This window comes from Apteryx rowi, unplaced genomic scaffold (genome assembly GCF_003343035.1).
Source record: "Apteryx rowi isolate R43461 unplaced genomic scaffold, aptRow1 scaffold_14, whole genome shotgun sequence".
Lineage (NCBI taxonomy): Eukaryota > Metazoa > Chordata > Aves > Apterygiformes > Apterygidae > Apteryx > Apteryx rowi.
Window position 1 is genome coordinate 5,421,646 of NW_020447641.1, and position 20,998 is coordinate 5,442,643.

At 36.4% G+C, this 20,998-nt stretch overlaps 1 protein-coding gene across 1 annotated transcript; it reads right to left on the bottom strand.

The window, feature by feature from the left end:
- Window positions 1–1,213: 1,213 nt before the first annotated feature.
- Window positions 1,214–20,954, bottom strand: SPATA1 (spermatogenesis associated 1). The gene is made up of 14 exons (XM_026057649.1): window positions 20,176–20,954; window positions 19,426–19,553; window positions 18,403–18,509; window positions 15,363–15,480; window positions 13,200–13,253; window positions 12,774–13,104; window positions 12,419–12,667; window positions 10,437–10,581; window positions 10,227–10,287; window positions 8,161–8,278; window positions 7,311–7,436; window positions 5,377–5,546; window positions 3,208–3,306; window positions 1,214–2,359 (listed from the first exon to the last, which is right to left on the bottom strand). The coding sequence occupies exons 2-14, from the start codon at window positions 19,456–19,458 to the stop codon at window positions 2,255–2,257; spliced, it is 1,716 nt and encodes a 571-aa protein (XP_025913434.1). The 5' UTR covers window positions 19,459–19,553; window positions 20,176–20,954; the 3' UTR covers window positions 1,214–2,254.
- Between the last annotated feature and the right edge of the window lie 44 nt (window positions 20,955–20,998).

Below are 20,998 nucleotides of genomic sequence, written 5' to 3' on the forward strand. Positions count from 1 at the left end.
GATTAAACTGCAACTGTGCCCTGCTTAAGTGACTCTGTTACTTAAACAATTAAATTAGATAGTATAGTCAGTTGGGGAGGGGGAAGGTTTGTGTGTGTGGTTGTTTTGGGGGATGGGGCAGGGAGGGCTAAATATTTAATGGGAAACCATCATAGAACAGCACAGAACCAAAAGCCCTATGACTATGGAAGGTGATTTTGTTATATGACCATCTGACTGCTGTGATTCTACAGATAACGGAGTGCTGAAGGTGAAGCCTGCTGCTCTCACACATAAAATTTTTCCCCTGGGTGGCAGATGGGAGGACTCTGCAATAGACCTCTAGTTCTTTTGGCTTTAAAAGCTGAATGCAAGAACTTTGCACAAACAAACAGATTAATTTATTTGACACATAAATTCTTAAGTATTTTATGATAATCATTTATGTTCCTATGCTACAATAACATGAGATATTTGTGATCACATTAAGAGGTTTTCTGAAGCGGAAGAGCACAACTACACAATGCTGACTGAAGGCAAGATGACTGTATTACAAAACTCTCCTTCCTGTAGCAGTCAAGGATCATGAGTTGATTTTTGTGGGGGTGGGGAGAAGCAGTCAGATTTTCAAGTGATCAAGTGGTCAGTTGCCTGCTCTAAGGCAAAAACCAACCACGATTTGTGGGTTCTAGCTCATTGCCCATCTCAAAATCCTATATCGATACCTCGATTTTTTTTTATTTTTATTTTTTAAGAGTAGCAGCAGCACTGGAGAAAGTTGATGCAGGTGAGGATAGAGGTGCACCTTCTGAAGGTGCATTGGCCTGTTTCTGTTCTACCATATTCCCATGAATGAGACAGGATGATGTTGTAGAACCATACCTGAGTTTTCAGCCCTTGGGGAGCTGCAGCAGGATTCCATGTGTTTCTAAAAGCATATAGGACAATCTAATCTGTAGTGACAGAGTTATATCACACAAAACTGGAACTACCTGTGGATTTCATGTATTAAAACTTGAGAGAATTTCCTATTCCTTTGCTTTGCTTTTAAGATTACTCTTATGCTTTTTAGTTTACTAGTTTAGTTCTGCTGCTACTGCTAATACTAGTTTCTGTAATGCTTACTTCAAGAAGCAGAATTGGGATGGCTTAAGCTGTTTTTCATATGTAAAAACAAGAACATGAAGAACTGCCTGTTTTTTAAATAGGACGGTTCAATCTTGAATTGCGCAAATGTGCTTGTTTTAATACTTTAATACTTAAAACTTTTTGTTAAATCTTTTCTTTAAAAAATAAATTTAAAAAAGGGTGGCTTGGCTCAAGGCATTGCAAGTTCCTCCTTTTGAGAGTTGCACAATTTTCTTATCCTATTACTGATTTCCTGAGGTGTTTCACTTGCAGTAATAAACACAGCTCTGTCAGCTTTTTAGCTGATATTAACTGCTAGCATGTTATTGTTCTGCTTAATGTAATAATACCTTGAACTGCAAAGAAGCAAATGGGAGGGCTGGAAAAAATGACTAGCAAGAAGGTTTCTGATTACTCTTTCAGAGATTTGTTCTTGGAGCACATGTACAAACTTGAAGGAAAACAGTATACAATACTGTAAGTAAATCGGATCAAGATCATCATTACAATTGTCCAAGACAAAGCTTGCATCTTCCACTAATTATAGACTTGACTATTCTCCATGCAGTTTTCCTGTAAAAGGAGCAAAAACTGCTAGATATGAAATAAGATTGTCTGGGATTTTGTTCATACTGCACAACACATGGATAATCTTATTTGTGATGACAGAAAAATACTAGTCAATCAATAGATAAATAAAAATTACTGTTGTTCTACTCCTATAGAAAATGTAATTTATTCAAGAATTAAATATGTATGCCCCAAAATCAGAACAGGAGACTTTTGTAGAGGAATACTTGCTTAGCAAATATTTTGTTTACAAAAGACTATCAACATACTTATGTGATATTACACAGTTCACTAATTTGCACTTATAAAGTAATCTGGTTTTGTTTTAGACACATTACTATGTTAAACTGCATGTTTACGTAGCTGAGTAGTGTTACAATAAGAGTGAGATTTAAAAAGAAGTGAGTTGCAGTAGTACCTCAGTAACTTAGTATACAAATTCAACAATATTTACATATTTGATGTCTTTTTACAACAGAACTTTAAAAATATAAAAACAAATGCTTTGAAATTCTGAGCTTCTATATGCATTACACAGCTTCAGTAGACCTTACAGATGCAAAGTTATGTCATTCCCTTAAATTCCTGATTTTCCAAACTGGAGAATAAAAGCCGAATGAATCTTCTTCTGTGTCAGTTCTGCTCTCAGCGCTCGTAAATCAGATGCTGCCTGTTTTCTCATCTACAGAAGAACCAGTAATTTAAGGAATTGTAATTTACAAAAATTTTTGGAGGTGACATGCATATGCGTTTCAGATTGAATTTCATATGGGATGGCTGCATATAGACTATATCTTTTCATCTTTAAAATCTTTCATATGTAACTAGATAGCCTAGTTCTAGCACTGCTTTCTTCTGTACTTCGTCTTGGAGTTTTCAAGAGTCAACCCTGGAATTCAGTCTTCTTTCCACTCTTGTTATACAATGGCCCAGCTTTAGGAGGTATGACGAATACAGCCACCCTAGACTAAATAAGGTGTGTGGGTATTCTCTGCCACATAGAAGACACAGATTTCAGGAATTCAAAGCTGAAAAGCTATCTATCTATTGCAAATGCCTCTACCATGATCCACCTTCCAGAGGAAGCCATAGGCAGGATCATGCTGGAAGGTGAAGCCAGCTGCTTTCACTCTAGACCACCATTTCCATTTTGTTCCTTGTACTAGGATTTCTTTTTTCCAGCCATGGTGTGCCACTGATCTGCACCTGACCTAATATGCTCCTTCAATTACCTTTACAGTGAAACGGGAATTTTATGAGAGACTGTGGAAACTCAGCTTACACAGTACCTTGAAAATTTAAGTGCTTGAATGCTATGCATTCAAAATCATCTAATAACCTGAAGTTCTGGAGCAATTTGGTTCAAGTGATAAAGCTACAATGACAACCAATACCATAAACAAATGTTCAAAATAAGAACTGTTCAGCTAATATTTATGTCTTCCAGTGTTTGGGGAGGATCTGCACTTTTATACAGAATAACATTTCCACTGTTTTAATTAAATTCTCACTAGGATAAAAGCAGAGTACCTTGATTTCTATTACAAGTTTCATTTTTGTGTCATCCAGCTGCCTCCTCAGTTGATCAATATCATGCTGTACTGTAATAATCCGGATGATTGTGTTATTCTATGTGAAACAACATAAAAGCTTTAATGTATTTCTGCATTATTAGATAATGTATCTCTTCAGTCATAGGTGTGAATTCCCCACTGAGAAATAATTCCCCTAAACTCTTTTTTCCAACTCTTCTACCTTCTTCTAGTTTCTAATACATGCTTGGCTATCTTGTTTTAAACGCCTTAGTCTGTAAACACTCTGCTCTTCCACAGAGGGCAGCTCTCTTCAACAATGAGCCCTTCAGCTAGGTGTGAAAGTTCTTCCTTTCCCCATTGCTTTAGGAAGTTAAGATCCAGATCAGATCTCTTGAGTAATAACACAGCACTTTGCCATCAGTTTTTATGGCTACTTCCCACATATAATAAAAAAGCACACTTCAAATAAATAGTCTTTTTTTTTCCCCTCACAGGCTTATCATCACTTTATCCCATAGGCAGCACATTTATTGATGGGACTGCTACACCATGTGAACGTCTAGTGCAGATAAACCCATCGTTTCAGCAGTAGCTGTGGGTGGTCCTAGTTTTGTTTGAATTAACCTGTAAAACTAAAACTCGTATTTTCAAAATGGACATTCTGATACTCGGCTAGTGTAAGTAAGTCACCCTTGGAGTCTGTAACCCTGAGGAATGGGTACGCATGTGGTAATCTTCTCTTGATGTTCCAAGCCTTTAAAAATACTACTAAAGTGCCAGCTGAGGCAAATGATGCGATCAGGCTGCTCCTACAAAGAGTCATTAGGTGGTAACTGTAGCCCTCTGCTAACTCCTGCTGTAAGCTCCCCCTGTTTCCCACTCCCCCAAGGGGTTTAGCTGTCTGTGTTTAAGGGTCCAAGGCCCACCTCTGACACAGCACAGCTGTGTAACCTTGGCTCAGACAGCTGAGAAAACATGAAAGATAGATACACAATGGCAAAGGAGAACACCAGGAGGGCAATCAGTCTCGTGGGGGGCTGCTCAGGCATCACTGGATCATTGGGTGGAATGGTCAGTGTCACCAGTGCTGAAAGAGCTGATGGAAGGTGCCAGCCCAGCAGCACCAAAGATCTGTTCCCCAGAGCCCAGACACCATCCCTTCCCCATCTGACAGATGCCTGCCTCACCAGCAGAGACTCCTTCGGTGACTTATCGGGGTGGAGAGCAGACTTAGAGCTTAGCCTAACAGCTTGTTAAATCCTAGCTAGCTTCTGTGTGTTGGCCAATAAATAATTGCTTTATACATTTAAGCTGTGCATATCCTTCCTGTATAATCTCTTTGTGCCTAGCTAAAGATGCCCAAAAAAACCCTCATGCCCCAAAATTCTGGCCCCCCAAAAAGAAGCAATAACATATCTGAACCCCRACATAGCTAATAATACATTGTATCAACCCTATTAATAATATAAATATCTAAAATATAAAAGTAAGACAGTTCCAATAATATATATTATATATTTTAGATCGTATCCCAGCTTTTAGATGCAAGCATAAGATATTACATATGCTTCCTACAGTTTATTTTTCCTACTCTAGTTTCAGTTTGCTGGCAGACTTGCTTCTATGAAAACATTTAGAAAACTGGCAGATTTAACTATTGGGAGGGGTGTTTTCCCCATTTCTTGTATCTTTTTATTTATTTCTCTGAGCTGCCCATGATTTGACACCAACAGTGTATTTCCATTAACACAGAACTCATAGTTGCACAACAGTTCAGATGCAACCACTCCAAATGCCTCAGGGATTTTTTTTTTCTCCTCCAAACACAACTAGAATTCATTATCTCTGTACTTGAAATTGGGGATGATGAGACCCATGTAGAACTGAACAATTCATTAATCGCACTGAACAAAGGGGTTTTTGCCATCAGAGGCTATCATACAAACACAAAGCAGAAAGACTCAAATGGTCAGACTCAAGCATTTCTTTAGTCTTACTAAGAATGGGATGCAGTAATTTTGTATTGGCCCCACCTCAGCTCACTGAAAGACATTTGGTTTTTAGAGCTAGTTTATACACTGGCTGATGATGAATTGGTTTTTTGGCATTTATATTTTATATAAAAACAGGTCGTGTAAAAAGATTAAATAATATGCACAAATACCTTGGAATTTGTTGTGTAATTTGGTCGTTTTCGGGTATCTCTGGCTTCCAGTTGCAAAAGCAATTTCTGGTAGTAAAGCTCTAAATCTTGTCGTAGTTTGTTTAAAATGTCCTCCAGTGAAACTGTAGCTTTCTTTGTTTCAAAGTACTTCTTTTTCCATTCCTCACGAACTACATAGGAAAACCATAGTACTATTTAGTCTTGTTCACCTTATCATAAGATGTTTGGAAGACAGTAACAACCAACTGATCTTACAAGATTCAGTTGGCCAAAACGCATAATAAAATGTAGCAGTAGATTTCATTAGTTAAAGTCTTTGCTAAAGTGACATTTGTTACAAATTGCAACAGAATTTTCTGAATAAGTAATCACCTAAACAAAAAGCTCTATCTGTCCTCTGAGACATGACAGAAGCTCCAGAACCTAAATTTCATTCATCCTGGTAGTTCTGCATTTTTTGGCTGAAAAAGAGCTCCAGACCTGTGAAGACTGGTATGCCCAACACCATCTGAAGTCCCCAGCTTCAAAGTAACAGAAATAGGAGCTTTATGTAGAATTTGAGCATTTATGGGAAACAGTTATTTACCTTTACATTKAACTATGATTCCTTGGGCTACACTGTTAATATATTATCAAAGACTGGCACATATGTACCCCCCATATTTGATATGGCAGTCGTATGGCCAAGATACATCTGCCAGTCTGCAATGTGTCTTAAATGCTTCTTTCTTCCAAGGCTTACTTTAGGTAAGCAGGAAACTTCTTCTCAGCTACTTACCAAAAAGAATCCAGCTGTTGGAGGACTACAGAACATACAACTTAGAGTGACTGTCACTGTGACAGTCTTAGGAGGAAATTAAATATAGACTATATTGCTGTTCCTACAGTATATGGTGTGCCCTTCATACCTTGTGAAGAAACATGTTTGTGAAAGCACCTATGAAACTCTACAAGTCTGACTAAAATAATTGGGAGGTAGAGGCACTTCTGTAAGAACCTGCAGAAGCTGTTTGAATCCTTGTGAAACAACCTTTAATTTACCTAACTGTATAACATAATTTAAGACAATGCATTTAGGACTTATCTCAGCAGGGTAAATTAGCTTGCCTGCAGCTCCACGCTACCACAGATTCTCTGCTTCTAGTACCCAAGCTTGCTTTTTTAAAATACGACTTCATTATGCTGCAGAGTGCAGTGTAGCCATGCCCTTAGAGAATAGCTGGAAGAAATGGCTTGTCCTTTCAATAAAGCTACAGGTGATCTAGCTGTGACTCCCAGTGATTCAGCTGTACTTAAGTACAAAGACAGTGCTCTCAGAACATTGAAGTAATTAAACTTCATCTCTGTATCAAACTGGAATGTGACTTAGGGAGACTAGTTTAAGTGTAAACTTGAAAATTTTAACACGAAATTTTGGGAAGGATTTCAATGAGATTCTACCCTTGTTAAAAAATGAGGTCTGTCAAGCTTGTCATGACAGCTTATAATTTCCATGCCATATGCTGAATACCATTTGATAGGAGATATAAAAAGTATTATGCTGGTGGATTGAATGGAAGTCCTAACAAAACCTGAGTAAGCACCATTATTAAAGGTAGTTTTAGAATATGTGAATTGCCTTGGGCCTCARACAATGAAGAAGTCTGAAGTAGCTCTCTGGATACTCTATGTCCATATGTGACTTAACTTTAATGGTTTATAAAAGCCAGGATTTTTTTTTTAGATATATAAGACTGCCACAAAGAAGTGGAAGCAGACATTTCCACCTTGAATCTTTCTAYCGTACTGTTATACAAATAAGCCTTCTAAGAGCTACTGCTTAGCCAACTGCTCTCTCTATAATTAAGCTCACTGACAAAGAGACAAACATCTTCACATTGGTTTTAGTGTCACTTCTCAGTCATTCGAAGTTCCAACAGAAATGAAAAGTGTACCGTGGTATCTCCTCAGCTTATTTTGTTCCAGTAGCCCCCTGGCTTTTTTGATCAGGTCTTCTCTAGTTTTTTCCATGCATCTTCTGTCTTTCTTCATCTGCTGCAGTTGTTCTGCCATCTTGTTTTCTAAAAATATAATTACATTTAGCAAGTGTTTGGATACTGTAAGTGAGAATGATCAATCAAGATTTTCATAATGCAGCCAAAAAATGAGAGAAATCCAGCATGCATCCAGCCATTCATATGCACACGAACAAGTAAATACCCCTTTAAATGCCTAGACTATGTATCACTAAAACTACCTTCAGAACGTTTTCAGCTATATATTGCATATGTTGAAAACTGTTGCCATGAGGCCAGAAAAGCCTCTAGAGTACTATTTCCTGCTCAAAATATTTTGTGATGTAAGCTGTAGCAAAATCTTTCCTTAAACTCAATTATAGGCAGAATGAGGTATTTCAAGCTTTTACTAGTCCGCAACAATGGGTCAATCACCTACCCTCTCACTATCCTCCTTCTAGATCAYGGGCGATGATCCTTAGCCATACTAGTAGCAGTCAGCCACATTCTCACTTGAGCCAACAGTATTTTATCCAATCTCGCTTATTACCTCCTCCTATCCACAAGAGAGTTTTCAAGCACTGGGAACCTCTGCCATGTTCTATGAAGAGCTATGTAATGATAACTGCTTGGAATTTTCCAACCACAAATTAACCTTTGTAACAAGACTGTGAACAAATGTACGTACATACATACAAGTTCTTTCATAAAATAAATATTTTTGTCTTCATTAACTGTTCAGTTTTGATTCAGTTCACTCCCCTTTGATTTTCTGGATGCATATACTTACTTTCTGCCTGAATTGCAGGAACTTGAGCTGGATTCACAGAAAGTGCCAGAAAAGGTGGGCTAGGAGGAGAAAGATATTCTTTTGGACATGTAAGATGATTTTGGTTGTTCTCATCTGCCTAGAGAGTGAAAGGAAACAACAATAAGAACATAATTTGTAATCCTAAATAGTTACATTGCACACGAGAAAAGCCTTTATCTGAGTTAATATGAACTATAAGCTATCATCAGTCATCCCACACACCTATGCCCTGCCTGTAAGTGACCTGAATGAATGGGAGAGCTGGATTTGAATTCTGAATGTAAGCTTTTTTATTCTGTATCATCAGTAGAGGTGATTACTAAATTCCAAACAGCTAGACCTCTGCAAACAAAATTGCAGAGGGGAACATGTGGGCAAAATTTGGCCCAAAGCACTTTAATCCTTGGGGATGGTAAATGAGAAAGAAAGAACTTAGAAGAAAAAACTTCTTTTTGAAATTCACATTGGCTTGTAGAGTTGACAAAATAATATTTTATTTAGCAACTAATAAAAATGATACAGAAAGAGTTAAACATAGTTAAATATGAACCTCCACACTGCCATGTATCAGTTAAACAGAATGTCAATATTTTATAACTAGAACAGGCTATTTCACACATATTTGAGAGAGACACTTTATTAAGTGGTGAATCTTTCAGTACCCCTGAAAAATTACCAAATTCCAAGATTTCCTATAATCTTGTATTGTATAAATTTCTTTTCACTGACAAATTAAGGCATTTATCTACAGCTAATTTTTACATTCTACAGCAGTAGATAAACTATGCAGATACATCCATTAACACTTGCCATATCCAATTCTCTGTGGTAAGGAAAGAATTCTTACTGGAGACTGTACTTTACATAATTGGTATGAGGTTCCTTCTGAGCACAAACAGYACATTAAAAATATTTTTTCAATAACCAAAGCAGGGTGAAAATTGAAACAATAATTAATTCCAAAGGCAAATCCACAGATGAAAAACTTAGTAGTAGAATATATGCTTTTGGTGAGAGAAGTAATATTTTTATTAGACCAAATGGAAGTAGGCAAAACAGACAAGTTTGGCATCTCTGAAGAAAGGTCAGCGTGCCTGAAATCCCTCTTTGCTTAAAAGCTTTGCAGAACGGTATGTGAAAATGTTGCAAACTGTCCTTTCTTTTCAGTCTCCTCTCCTTTCAGAAAAGCAGCCTACAGGATGATTCCATCCACTCTCCCTGTCTTCTCTCCTCCAGAAAAATGTAGGCTATCTCTAAATATTCTTGTGCATGTCCACAACCCACGAATTACTGACACTCCCATGAGAGACTGGAAGTAACTGACCTGAAGCCTGACATCTGGTTCATTGCTTAGCAAAGGCTGGACCACCCATTTCAAAAGTAAAATTTATAAAAGCGGATTTTCAATTCCATTATTATTTTCATAAGACTCCACTACCGTTCCACTCTTCTAACTACCAGACAAAAATCACTTCTTTGCAAGAGCCCATATGTGACAGTTGTATCTATTTATTCCCTAATATCAGTGTTTTAATGGTGTATATATGATTGCATGTGGGTGCTTTTTATCTTCCTAAATATGTTCCACTTATGCTGTATTGTACATATGTTTTAAAGAATTGTAGAGGTCTTTTATCAGAAGTTTTGCTTGAGTAAAGACTTTTAAGATTTATCCCATAACAAATATGAATTTATAAAAATGTCACTAATAAAACCAATACAACATTATTGTCAAGCAACTATAAAAAAATCCAGCTAACATTAATAAGACTGAGATAATTACTGTATATCTAGTTTCTATTAAATGATAATCACAGCAATAACATCTTTTGAGGATTTCGTTGTTTCATAAATAGTTGGTTTTTCATTAGCAAATCTGCAAAGTAGCAGAGTATGAATTAACTTTTCTGAATTATTCTCAAGCCTGTATTTGAATATTTCATCTTTCTAATGAGTTAGCTGTCTGATAAAATTAGACTATTTCTATGTGGAGGATTGTGTTTATTGCTTCACACTATTAATACATGTTAGCTGGGAAAACACACCTGATTATCCTGTTTTTCACCAGGATCAGCTACAGACTTGCCAGTTCTGTACTGTTGCAAGCTGAAGATAAAACAAAGAAGCAAGTGAAAATTTATGCAATTAAATGCTTTTCTTTTCCATTTTCTTTCATTTATTTAAAGTCTTTAAAATAAGTTTCTAGTTACAAATTAATATTAACCATTATTTGATCAGAATCATTATTTACTAACCTTTGGTTATTATGTATATGTCCTATGGTTTGTTCTTCCCACGTTTTAGGAATTCCAGAATCCTGTGTTCTGTTCCTTCTTGGTTTGGTATCTTCTTGATGGTCRTTATTTTCCATGTTTGTGACTGGCAATTTGGGGATTAGTTCTGTGACAAGAAAATGATCAAAATGTTTAGATTACACTCAAAAAAAACCAAGCTCTTGAGTGCCAATACCTTGACTTTCCAACCTGTATTAGAAATTCAGTGAATCAAGTCAATAAATAAACTTTTCTCTGGGGTATGGCAATGTTGTATGAATAACAGAGGAAAGAAATAAAGGTGAAAAATGGTCTTTTGTTTTTGAGAGTTTATATCTAAGTAATTCTGGTAACTAGTACAGGGAATGATAACACAGATAAGGAAACCACTTAATTATTTCACCTTCCCTAAATTAATTCCGTATCTAACACTTTCTACCTTTAAGCAACTGAAGATTCCCTACAAACTGTAGCCAGCAAAGAAAGGGACAGCAAAATGTTTTGYATTTAATATGTTAACGAATAAACGTTACCTGCTTAAAAATAGCCACAAAATAAACAAATATTTCAAAAGAAAGGTGCTGAATGACTTTACCTTTACTTTATCTGACAAAATCTTACAGCCTTCATCATTCAAAATTACATTTCAGAAAACTTGTCATATATATCTTTTATATATATATATATAAAACTTATCAATCATATATATATATGTATGTATACACATAAACACACACACGCGTGTGTGTGTGTGTGTGTGTGTGTGTGTGTATTTACCTAACTCATACTTCAGTTAATACGGTGATGGAAGGACAAAGCTATTTTTGACAGATTATGATTGGAAACTGAAATTACTGAAAAGTCATTTGAGAAAGCCTTGTCTAATACACTCTCCAGACAACTCTCAAAAATCACAATATCCAAATTTTGTTTTCTAATTCAAAGTGCTGGATATCCAGAGGATTGTTTTAGTTAAGCTCTACAAGGTGCCCATGCCTATGAAAATTTGAATATTGCCTCATCCAATAACTGCTCTTTAGAAATTTATAATAGAACAAGGGCCACCTTTGTACATTAGCAGTAAAATTCTACTCAAATATTGAGACTTGTCTCTTAAAACTATTTCTTCAAAAACAACTTAAGTTACAATTTTGTTGCTAATACTATAACAATGGCCATTCAAATCCAATTTAAATATTTCCACCATTTCTTTCTTCACCATTACTAAAAATTTAGGAATATTAAGAATACTAGATAACTGTTCAGAGACTTAACGGCCTCTAGTATCCATAAGACACCCTAATTTAAAGAAAGTAGTAGCTAATAGATYCCTTTCAAAAAACATTTTTGGTTTTGGCATAGAACTGTTAGCTTAGCTACTTTTTATGTGCTTTAAGCCTCCCCCCCATACTTCTGTACTATTTTCCATGCAGTCCAGTCAAAGAGTCCTCTCACCTCAGTCTTAAGAATCACACTGTTCAATAGTATAAAAATAGATCAACATTATATCAGAGGGAGGGGAGGAAACACTTTCCCTCCAGTATTGATGTAGTCATGGATAAAATGACAATGAAAGTGGAAGTGAGTAAATTGCTTTCCCTGATATGTTGATAACAGGATTTATTCATTTAAAATTCATTTTGAATTATAATTATGGGATCATCTTCCTAGCTTTACAAATAACAAGCGGCAGCTTAGTAATTTGTTTTCATATAAAAAAGATTAGACAAATGCATCAATTATATTAAAGTGTTTCCTATACCAGTAGATAGTGATAAAGAATGGCTAATAGAAAGTAAAAACTACAGCTCTTTGAAAGATATTTTTCTAATAARAAATTAGAATACTGTTCTGACAGCAATTTTCCAAATTACGCTTTGACTAAAGATTCTTTTTAATCTTACATTTGCTGTGCCCACTTTCTAAAAAGCGTGCTTTCACAAAAAGATGACAAGGAACAGTACCCTTTTGATATTTAATGTAATTTGTAGGGGTTGGGTTATTTTGGCCTTGTTCATCACTGTGGTTTACATGAAGAGTAAGAGCAGTTCCTTTGGCTTTGTCATTCCATTCGGGAGCATTATGCCCTTTTTGATCCTGGCTGAGACGATTTTGCTGAGAGTTCTGTAATAACATACAGTTCTTCCCAGATTCCCCATCTGCAGTATTTGAATTACTTGGCACAAAGAGAGCTCCACTGGATCCATTTTGATCTGCATAATAATTGACATCAAAAAAGAGAAATATTATTTTATTGCAAATGTTAACCATAGTAGTTATTCTTCTCTTCTTCTCCTTCACTACATTGGATAAACTTACCTTTCTCTCTAAGCTGAATCTGTTTTTCTTGAATCCCGTTGTTCTGGCCTTGATCATGATTTGTGTGCAAAACCAGAACAGATTCTTTCTCACCCCATTCCCCAGAACTGTGCGCTTCCTGATTTTCTAGCAGATGACTGTTTTGTCTGCTTTCTAAAAATCGTTTACTTTTTTCATTTTTTGCGGGGGGAAGACTGGATAATCTTGATCCATGACCAAACCTACTAGCTTCTGCATTAAAGTGATGTCTTTCTTGAGTTGATGATGATAATGGATAAACATCTTCAAAGTATTCCACTCCAGGTAATAAATATAATTCAGGATAAAGTGCCTAAAATATGCAGTATGTTAATCAGACATGAAAGAAGAAATGTGCAATGTAAAAAGTTTTAGAAAATGGTAGTTTAAAAGCCATACAATACATACATAAGGAGGAGCAAATGACTTCAGCTCCAGTTCTGCTTCTTGCTTTGCTTTCACCTTGGAAGATGAAGAATGAAAGTGTAACCAATAAAATACTTTTTTAACAGTAATGTTGAATATCACTTAATTTATATATTCTGTCATCATCTTTACATGTTACATTTTTCTTAATCAATATTGTCTTCTGGAATGGCCTGATCGGGGAGAAACAACACAGAATACTATTTTGTTTTCTGACATGGCACAAAAACATTTTGTCTAGTTTTCAAACTCTAAATCAGATCCACAAGAGTACATGGATATCTGAATAAACATTTTTATCTTTTGCACTTTGGTTCAAAGGACCTGATCCAACTATCACAGCAAAAGAAAGTCTTCAACTGTCTTCACCAGAAGTTGCTTCAAGTTGAATCTGAATAGAAATGATGAGTTTGTATGCTCTATTCACCTTATATAACATTGCAAAATATTTAATGTATATAGAAAAAAAATCTACAACTCTCCTGAACACTTCTGTTTCTTGAATTTATCATTTATCTTAATTTCCATTGTGTGATACAACTTCCATTGTGTGATACAATTTCTGATTTCAACATAGTTCTCCTAAAAAACAAAATCTAAGATAATCAATGTATGCTCTTCAGTAGAGAAAAAGAAATCTGAGCTTACATTTAAATAATGAAATAATTAAACTGAACTAAGTTTGGGGACACATTCTGTTCTCAGTTATGGCCAGGCAATGCCACTGGTTCATTGTTACATTCATAGACTATATGAAAGAAAATGAAGAGAAAATGAACAAGGTTTTGGTTTATGTTTATTTTTCATTTAAAGGCCCTTACTCTGCAAGTAGGGTGCAGCTCTTAGTATTGCTTACATTGTTACTATTGTGAAACAGAAGACTGTAAAAAAAACCTCAACAAATATTTGATCATGGAGATATAATTGCATGAGGTTACCATGACCCTAAACAACAAATAAACCACTTTGTTGGTTTATTGCTTTACCCTTCCTTACAAAGTTAAATATCAAGCAATAGTAAATCCCCCAAATTAAAACTATATCTTTAATTTGTTGCTAAAAATCTTCACTTGTTTCTACTAATATCTTTAATTCTCTAATTGACAAAGAAAATTTTTATTATATTCCTGACATTTTCAGTGGAGCTGCAAAATTTCTCCATTTACATCAGAACTATCAGTGGGGGAGCAAATATACAATTTTACTTAATATCACCCAGTTAAAACCACTTGAATTGTTTGAAAACATTTGCATATTTTTAGATTAACATCCTGTCACAATCTTTCAGTTTGTCTTCATATTTTTCTAACTAACTTTTGCACATTACTAATATTTATTCTAGTCTTCAATGGGGTAATTTTAGTGATGACTACAAATGAGATAAAGAACAGCACCAAATTTACAGCTTGTAATTAATTTCCTAATCTGTGAGAATTAGAAGTGAGTAAGAGGTGAAAAAAGTATTCTGTACTTATGCAAAGATTTAAGTGACGTAAGTATTATATAATAAACATTTAGACTGATTTTCAACTTTATTTAATCTTTAGCTATAACTTTTAATATAACTAACTACGCAGGGAATCAATGTGAGGAACAGTTATGATTTAGAGATGTAGCTTTTTGATGGCATAAATCTCAGGCTGTATTACTGGACTAACCAGAAATGTACACACAGAGGAGTGTCCAGCCACAGACTGATCTTAGAGGCCACTGCGAAGGTCACAGCAGGAACCTTTAGAGGAATTCTGACACACGCAATTTTCATTGAAAATTCTTTCCAACACCATACTCTTAACCATGTACTGGTAATAATGACCATAGTGCGGAATTTCTTGTATGCAACTAGATTTGTCATATTTAATCAATCTACTGATTTATCAAACTGGTATCTTCCACCGGATGGCAAAAAATTACGTCTGATGCTTTAAAAGATATTTCTAATATACCTGGCCAGCTGTGCCTGTGTTTGAGGAAGTAGTTCTGATAAGAGCTTGTGCTCCAACATGTGTAAGAACAAATGCTAGCAGTGCTCCTAAAGTTATCCCTGTTTTCTTGTGATAGTATTTAATCTGCAGGAACTAAACCCTTTGTTTACATCAAAAAGCAGAATAGCACTAGAGGAAAAAAAAAAAAGTATTAACTTACCACTGCTAGTTTTTTCCCAATGCATTTTAAAAATATAAATTTATCTGCAACTGCAACTCCACCCAGGTACTCTCCAAGCTTCTCCCGCAGCACTCTTAGTGTGATGTAAGGAGACACCCTAGAATGTTGTTATTCATTAATACATCTGTAAGATCAAATAACGATGGCTAGTTAGTAAGAGGGGGAAGATAATGCTATATACACATTGGCTTGCATGAAGAGAATGACCAAAAATGGGAACCATGCTCCTGGAACTGAATCTAATTACATACAGGTAAGACAGTCTTGGTGAGGTAGAGTCAGGATATTGCATCAAATTATGGTAGACTGTATTACAAAGGCTGTCATAACATTAGCTGACAATGTTCATGTTTTAGGAACCCATACAAAAAGAGAATATCGAAAGACCTGAAACTTGAAAAGGACCCCCTTTATAATGCTTTTGCTCGTCTGCAGATGAATAACAAAAGCAATCAAAACCGCAGTAAAACATTTCCATCTAGGTGGCAAAGTTGGGGGGGGCTGGTCCAACAATGTAGAACATACTCTTTCAGGCACTATGCACTAGAAGAGACTTCATCACTGTCCACTTTAAATGCCAGACACATTCCTTTGATTTTATCTTCTCCAACACAAATTTAGAGCAGGGTGTGTGCAYGTATGTACATATGCAAATGTATTTTAAATCACAACCAAACACTTCAGTGCAAAGATTTCTACCATAGCTAGAGGATGAAAGAGAGCTGATGCAAATATGAATTACATCATTTAATGTACTACTGGAAACCATGCAAATATTGAAGTATGAGCTCAGTATGGAAATCACCACAGAATAAAAAGCATCTCCACAGAATAAAACAAAATGCGCACGAGGAATGCACAAGTTCTTCAGCAGAACATAAGCAATCCTGATTATTTCTGTGCTGCAACATAAAATAAACCAGAGAGCAAATTCAGGCAGCCTAGGACTTCTGATCATCCATGCTGCTTAGTACACTGTCTAACATGGTTTTGGCCCAGGCCAGCTATCACCCTTCAAGCAATGCACAAACATAGTCTGGGGACAGCACATGCCATTCTCAGTACAGACAAGAACGCAGCAGGTTCAGCTCCCTCTGCTTGGACAGGCCTTCAATATTACCCCAGCAGGGTTTGCACTCTCAGAGAGTCCTATATGCCTTCATTTCACAGCCAAAGTATGCAAAAAATACTCTCAGTTTCAGCCTATAAAAGTTTCACCCAGTACTCCAGTGGGCTACAATGCTGCCCTTACATTATTTCAATCACCCTGGACTTAGAGGACCCTCCTCAAGATCATATTTCTGCCCTGGAGCATGGGACACGACAAAGGAGACCCAAGATCAAGCATTCTGCTGAGTGGACACATCTAGGCCACACCGCTTGGTCCCTATACACTTAGCACCACGCATTTAGCTTCTGTTTACTGCTTCCACATCCTCTTTTTGTCCATATCTGCTGCAGATGTTAGCCCTAATTTATTCATTTATTTCAAATTATAAAGAAATATGTGAAGGAGGAGCATATAATTCAATATACATCCTTCCACGACCTGATATGAGAAAACAGATGATCTATAATTCAAACATCTCTCATTTACCATTATTTTTTCAAGCTCGGAGAAGATATGCCCCTTGAACTGTCCCCTGAAACCCAATAAATGTAAGCTCTTTCACAGGGAATTTTAGAACTGAACATCCTTCACTGATAACATCCTTCCAAACCAGCACGGAAATCTAAGAGCTGTATAAATAGAGGGGAATACATCTGATTTAAGGAACTACGATGTAGCATAGGAGAAATTTACTTAGATTATATAGCTCCTGAGATATACAGCAGAAATATCTGAAAATAGTCAGCTTGCCAGTGCAGCTGCTAGGAACCAGGTATAATACTCTTCCCTTTTGCTGCCACCAGCTAACAGAAGAATAGTCACATCTACATCACTTGCTTCAGGGTGTTCCTCTAAAAGTAATGCAAACTAGAGTTCATTGCAGCAACCTCATCTAGAAATAACAAAAGTATGGGTTCTGTGGTAAGGAATGAGGAAAAAATAAAAAGATCACAGAGGCTGAGAAATCAAGTCCATGGGAGTGAGAACTTGGGGCCATAGATGATTACACACTTAATATTTTCCTCTAATTTTATGATTAATGGAAGTGGACTATACTTAGATCTAGGAATCCTTTGTTCAGCTGACTCACACAATACTAGACTCATCAGGCACATGACTGGACAGTGCTATCAACAATGTTCAAACATTGTTAGTACCAGCATGATTGCTATTCCCTCTCCTAGATTATAATAAGAAAAGATTAAAAAAAAATTTTTTTTAAGACAGTGATATACCAGCATTGTGCTAGTTATTGCTAATATTAATTTACTGTAGCATTGCATAGCACCCTAGAGAATTATTAGTTAGCAAGTCCTCCCAAACAGCTATCTGAGAGCACACATAGCACATGTGGTTGCAGGCAACTGTTCAAAAATATTATTGAAAAAGAAAGAAGATATACACTGGTGGTTGAATGGGCTGTAATGCTTCCCTTTTAGAAATATGGGTTAAGTTCTTTCTTCAGACTTCAAAACTTCATATACCTATTCCTGGAAAGTTACTGGCTCTTCTGAGATAGCAAGTCTTTTCCAAGTCTCCTCTTGAACCCGGCCTACTGCAGAAACAAATTCAAGATTCCGATAATCAGGCTCCAGGAAAGAGAAAGAATTTAAGACTGTGATTTTACAAGATAAATTATTCTTCAGCAATCCCATTTCAGAGGTCTAGACCATGGGCTGCAATGGGGCTAAGCCTGAGGTAGTTCAAATAGGCATAATGCTAGTCATAGGCACCACTTACCCTCTGGAGATGATCAGAGAACAGGTCTCTTCCGACAGATGTAATTTTACTCTGTAGAGCAATGATGGTAGTAAATGACTGAAGGACAGTGTAGAGGAACTACCATGCACGTGAAGTTAAAAGTTTTATAGGTGCTGTCAATAGATTCTTGCCTAAGACTAAACTCACCTTATAAATCCAGCTGAGATGAATTTATTAGAAAGAGCTGCAGAAACTGTATTCAGCTTGAAATTCCACACTTCTTCCGGGACATAAAAAACATGAAGCTCCACCAACTAAATCAAGTAAGAAAAGATTATCCTAGCTATAGATATATTATTAAATCCTCTTCCTTTGTGCTTTATTTTCCTTAGTTGGACTTTCAATTTCTAGAGGCAGGTATTGTTTCTTTGCTGTTAGTACATGGACTAGAACAATGATGTTCTAGATGAAAATGATGACCAGAACAAATTTTGATTGCATTCCAACTGACAATAGGCTCAGCATCGAAAAAAAATCACATTAGAACAAGCTCAACAATAAAAATGAGAGAAAAGACAGCCTATGCTGCTGCTGCATGTCACTGTGACAGCAATGGATAGAGCTTACCAAAAATAGTTGATCCTCTAGAGTGTATACCACGGATACTTGAATACTTCCGCTAAAATTTCAACCTTGTTCAACTCATAAAAACTGCAAAGCCCTAAAAGCCTGATCCAAAGGTAGTACAAAGCTGCATAATGAGACCTTGCCAGCACAAAAAAATTTTCAAAATATTTCTCACCATTGTTAACAATATTAGCCATCTTGGAAGCACAGAAGTGCTCTCGGTAATGTCTGTGACAAGAATAACTCAGCCTGCTCCRAGAAAGTTCACTTAGACTGTGCCCAAACCTCTGATAGTCATGGCACTACTAATAGCTGGGTCTTAACATTTTTGGTGAAACTAAAATTATATTAGCAAGGATCATAAATTTCTGAAAAGGCTTCCCTGTAACTAGAAGCCATGCAAATAAGCTACATTAAATATTTCTGCAGTTGTTGAATTACTAAATATAAACAAGGAAAAAAATGATTTTTTATGTTTACTATGTTAAAAGAAAATTTTTTCYCTCAAGTCTTCTAGAAATGTTGCAAGGTTGCTTATTTTGTATTTTTTTATTTTTATTTAAGAAACAAAAAACTTTTTCTAAAAAGTGTAAGAACTCTCACCTGTGATGTTGGAGGCCTCATTCGACTGAACATATTGATCCCTCTACTTGATCACAGTGAATGCCAGATGCACTTTTTAATTTTCTTTTTGATCTAAGCATTCTTTAAGAATGAGTTCCATGATAAATCTGTTATGGGAGAGGTTATTCCATTAATTTCCTTTATTTTAATTTACTTTTCTTCTTTTCCACTTATAAGAATAAAAAAGCTGTTTATGGACTGAGGCCGAAAGCTTCTAGCTAACTGTAGACAAACAGGCTCACCACACCTCCTACAGAAGCGAGGATCACCTAAGTAACTCGGTGAACAACATAATCGCAGCCATACAGCTCTGMGGGGATCTACCCTGGAATACTTCCTCTAACATTCTTTGTCCTTTTCTAAAAACACTTTAGTCGCATATAATTTTCTATGCAACTCCATCATGTATCTAAAGACACAAAATGGGATTCTTGCAAGGTCTGGATTTATCTTTAATAAGAGGGCAATTACTGTGAACTGAAGCCAAGTCATTCATATACCTCACATTTCATATTAGACTGGCCAAATACGGTATTCCAAAGAAGTCTGACTGTATCAGGCAACCATGTTGGAAAAATCCTTTCATAAGCTACCCTGGCTCCACCCTAGTGTTTTAGGATTCTTCTCAGCACCCTCATTTGAAGGCTGTTTCAGAACCTCACTATTCTATCACTTACAAACCTTCCGAGTTTCAGCCTAGCTGGATGTCCTCCACAGGTATAAACTCACCCGCTGTGCATGTGCCAATGCCGTCCTTCACACGAGCAGCTCCTCCTCCCTGGGTTTATCATACTTGTATTTGGAGAGCAGTCATACCTCCTCTCCACTTCCACTTTGCTAGTTTAAACACACCACACTCTGCTAAACAAGCTCTCTGCTCTTCTTACCGTCTTAATGGCTCTTCCTTGCACCCCTTCTAGTTCTAATTCACATTTTCTTGGACATAAGTGACCAGACTTTCAAGATGAGGTCTCTCCCTGGCTCTGTACAGTGGAATTAAGATTTCTTCACGTCTGTAGGAAAAATCTACTTAAAAGGCTCTATGTCCTTTTCATGACTATACTGCAACGAGCATTCACAAACGACCTGGCTAGCGCGTCCCGTCATTGCTCCTCAGCTAGTCTCAACCACCAAAGACACCCCCAGGTTGTAGAAGAGATTATTCTTATTAGGCCTATATAGATGCAAGTTCTTGCATTTTGTATTACTAATTTTCACTCCATTTCATTATTCCAGGCTTCATCTGCGTTTTTGGATGCTTTCTGCAATAAATATTAACCACCTTCTAAGCTGCAGTCAAGGACCAAATAYGCTGGCAAAAGTAAAGTTAACAATTTCATTCACTGTGTCTCAGAATAACCTTCAAACCAGTAATTCAGTTGAGAATATCAACAACATTTGCTAGCTTAGACCGAATATTATTTTCTCATCTAATCTGCCAATGTAGACAATGAAAAAAAATCACATTTTTGTGTTTCCTTGATTTCAGGGGCCTTTTCCCAGGAATCACTTGGAAGCTTACCCCAACAAAGTAGGATTCCCCCTTCCCCCC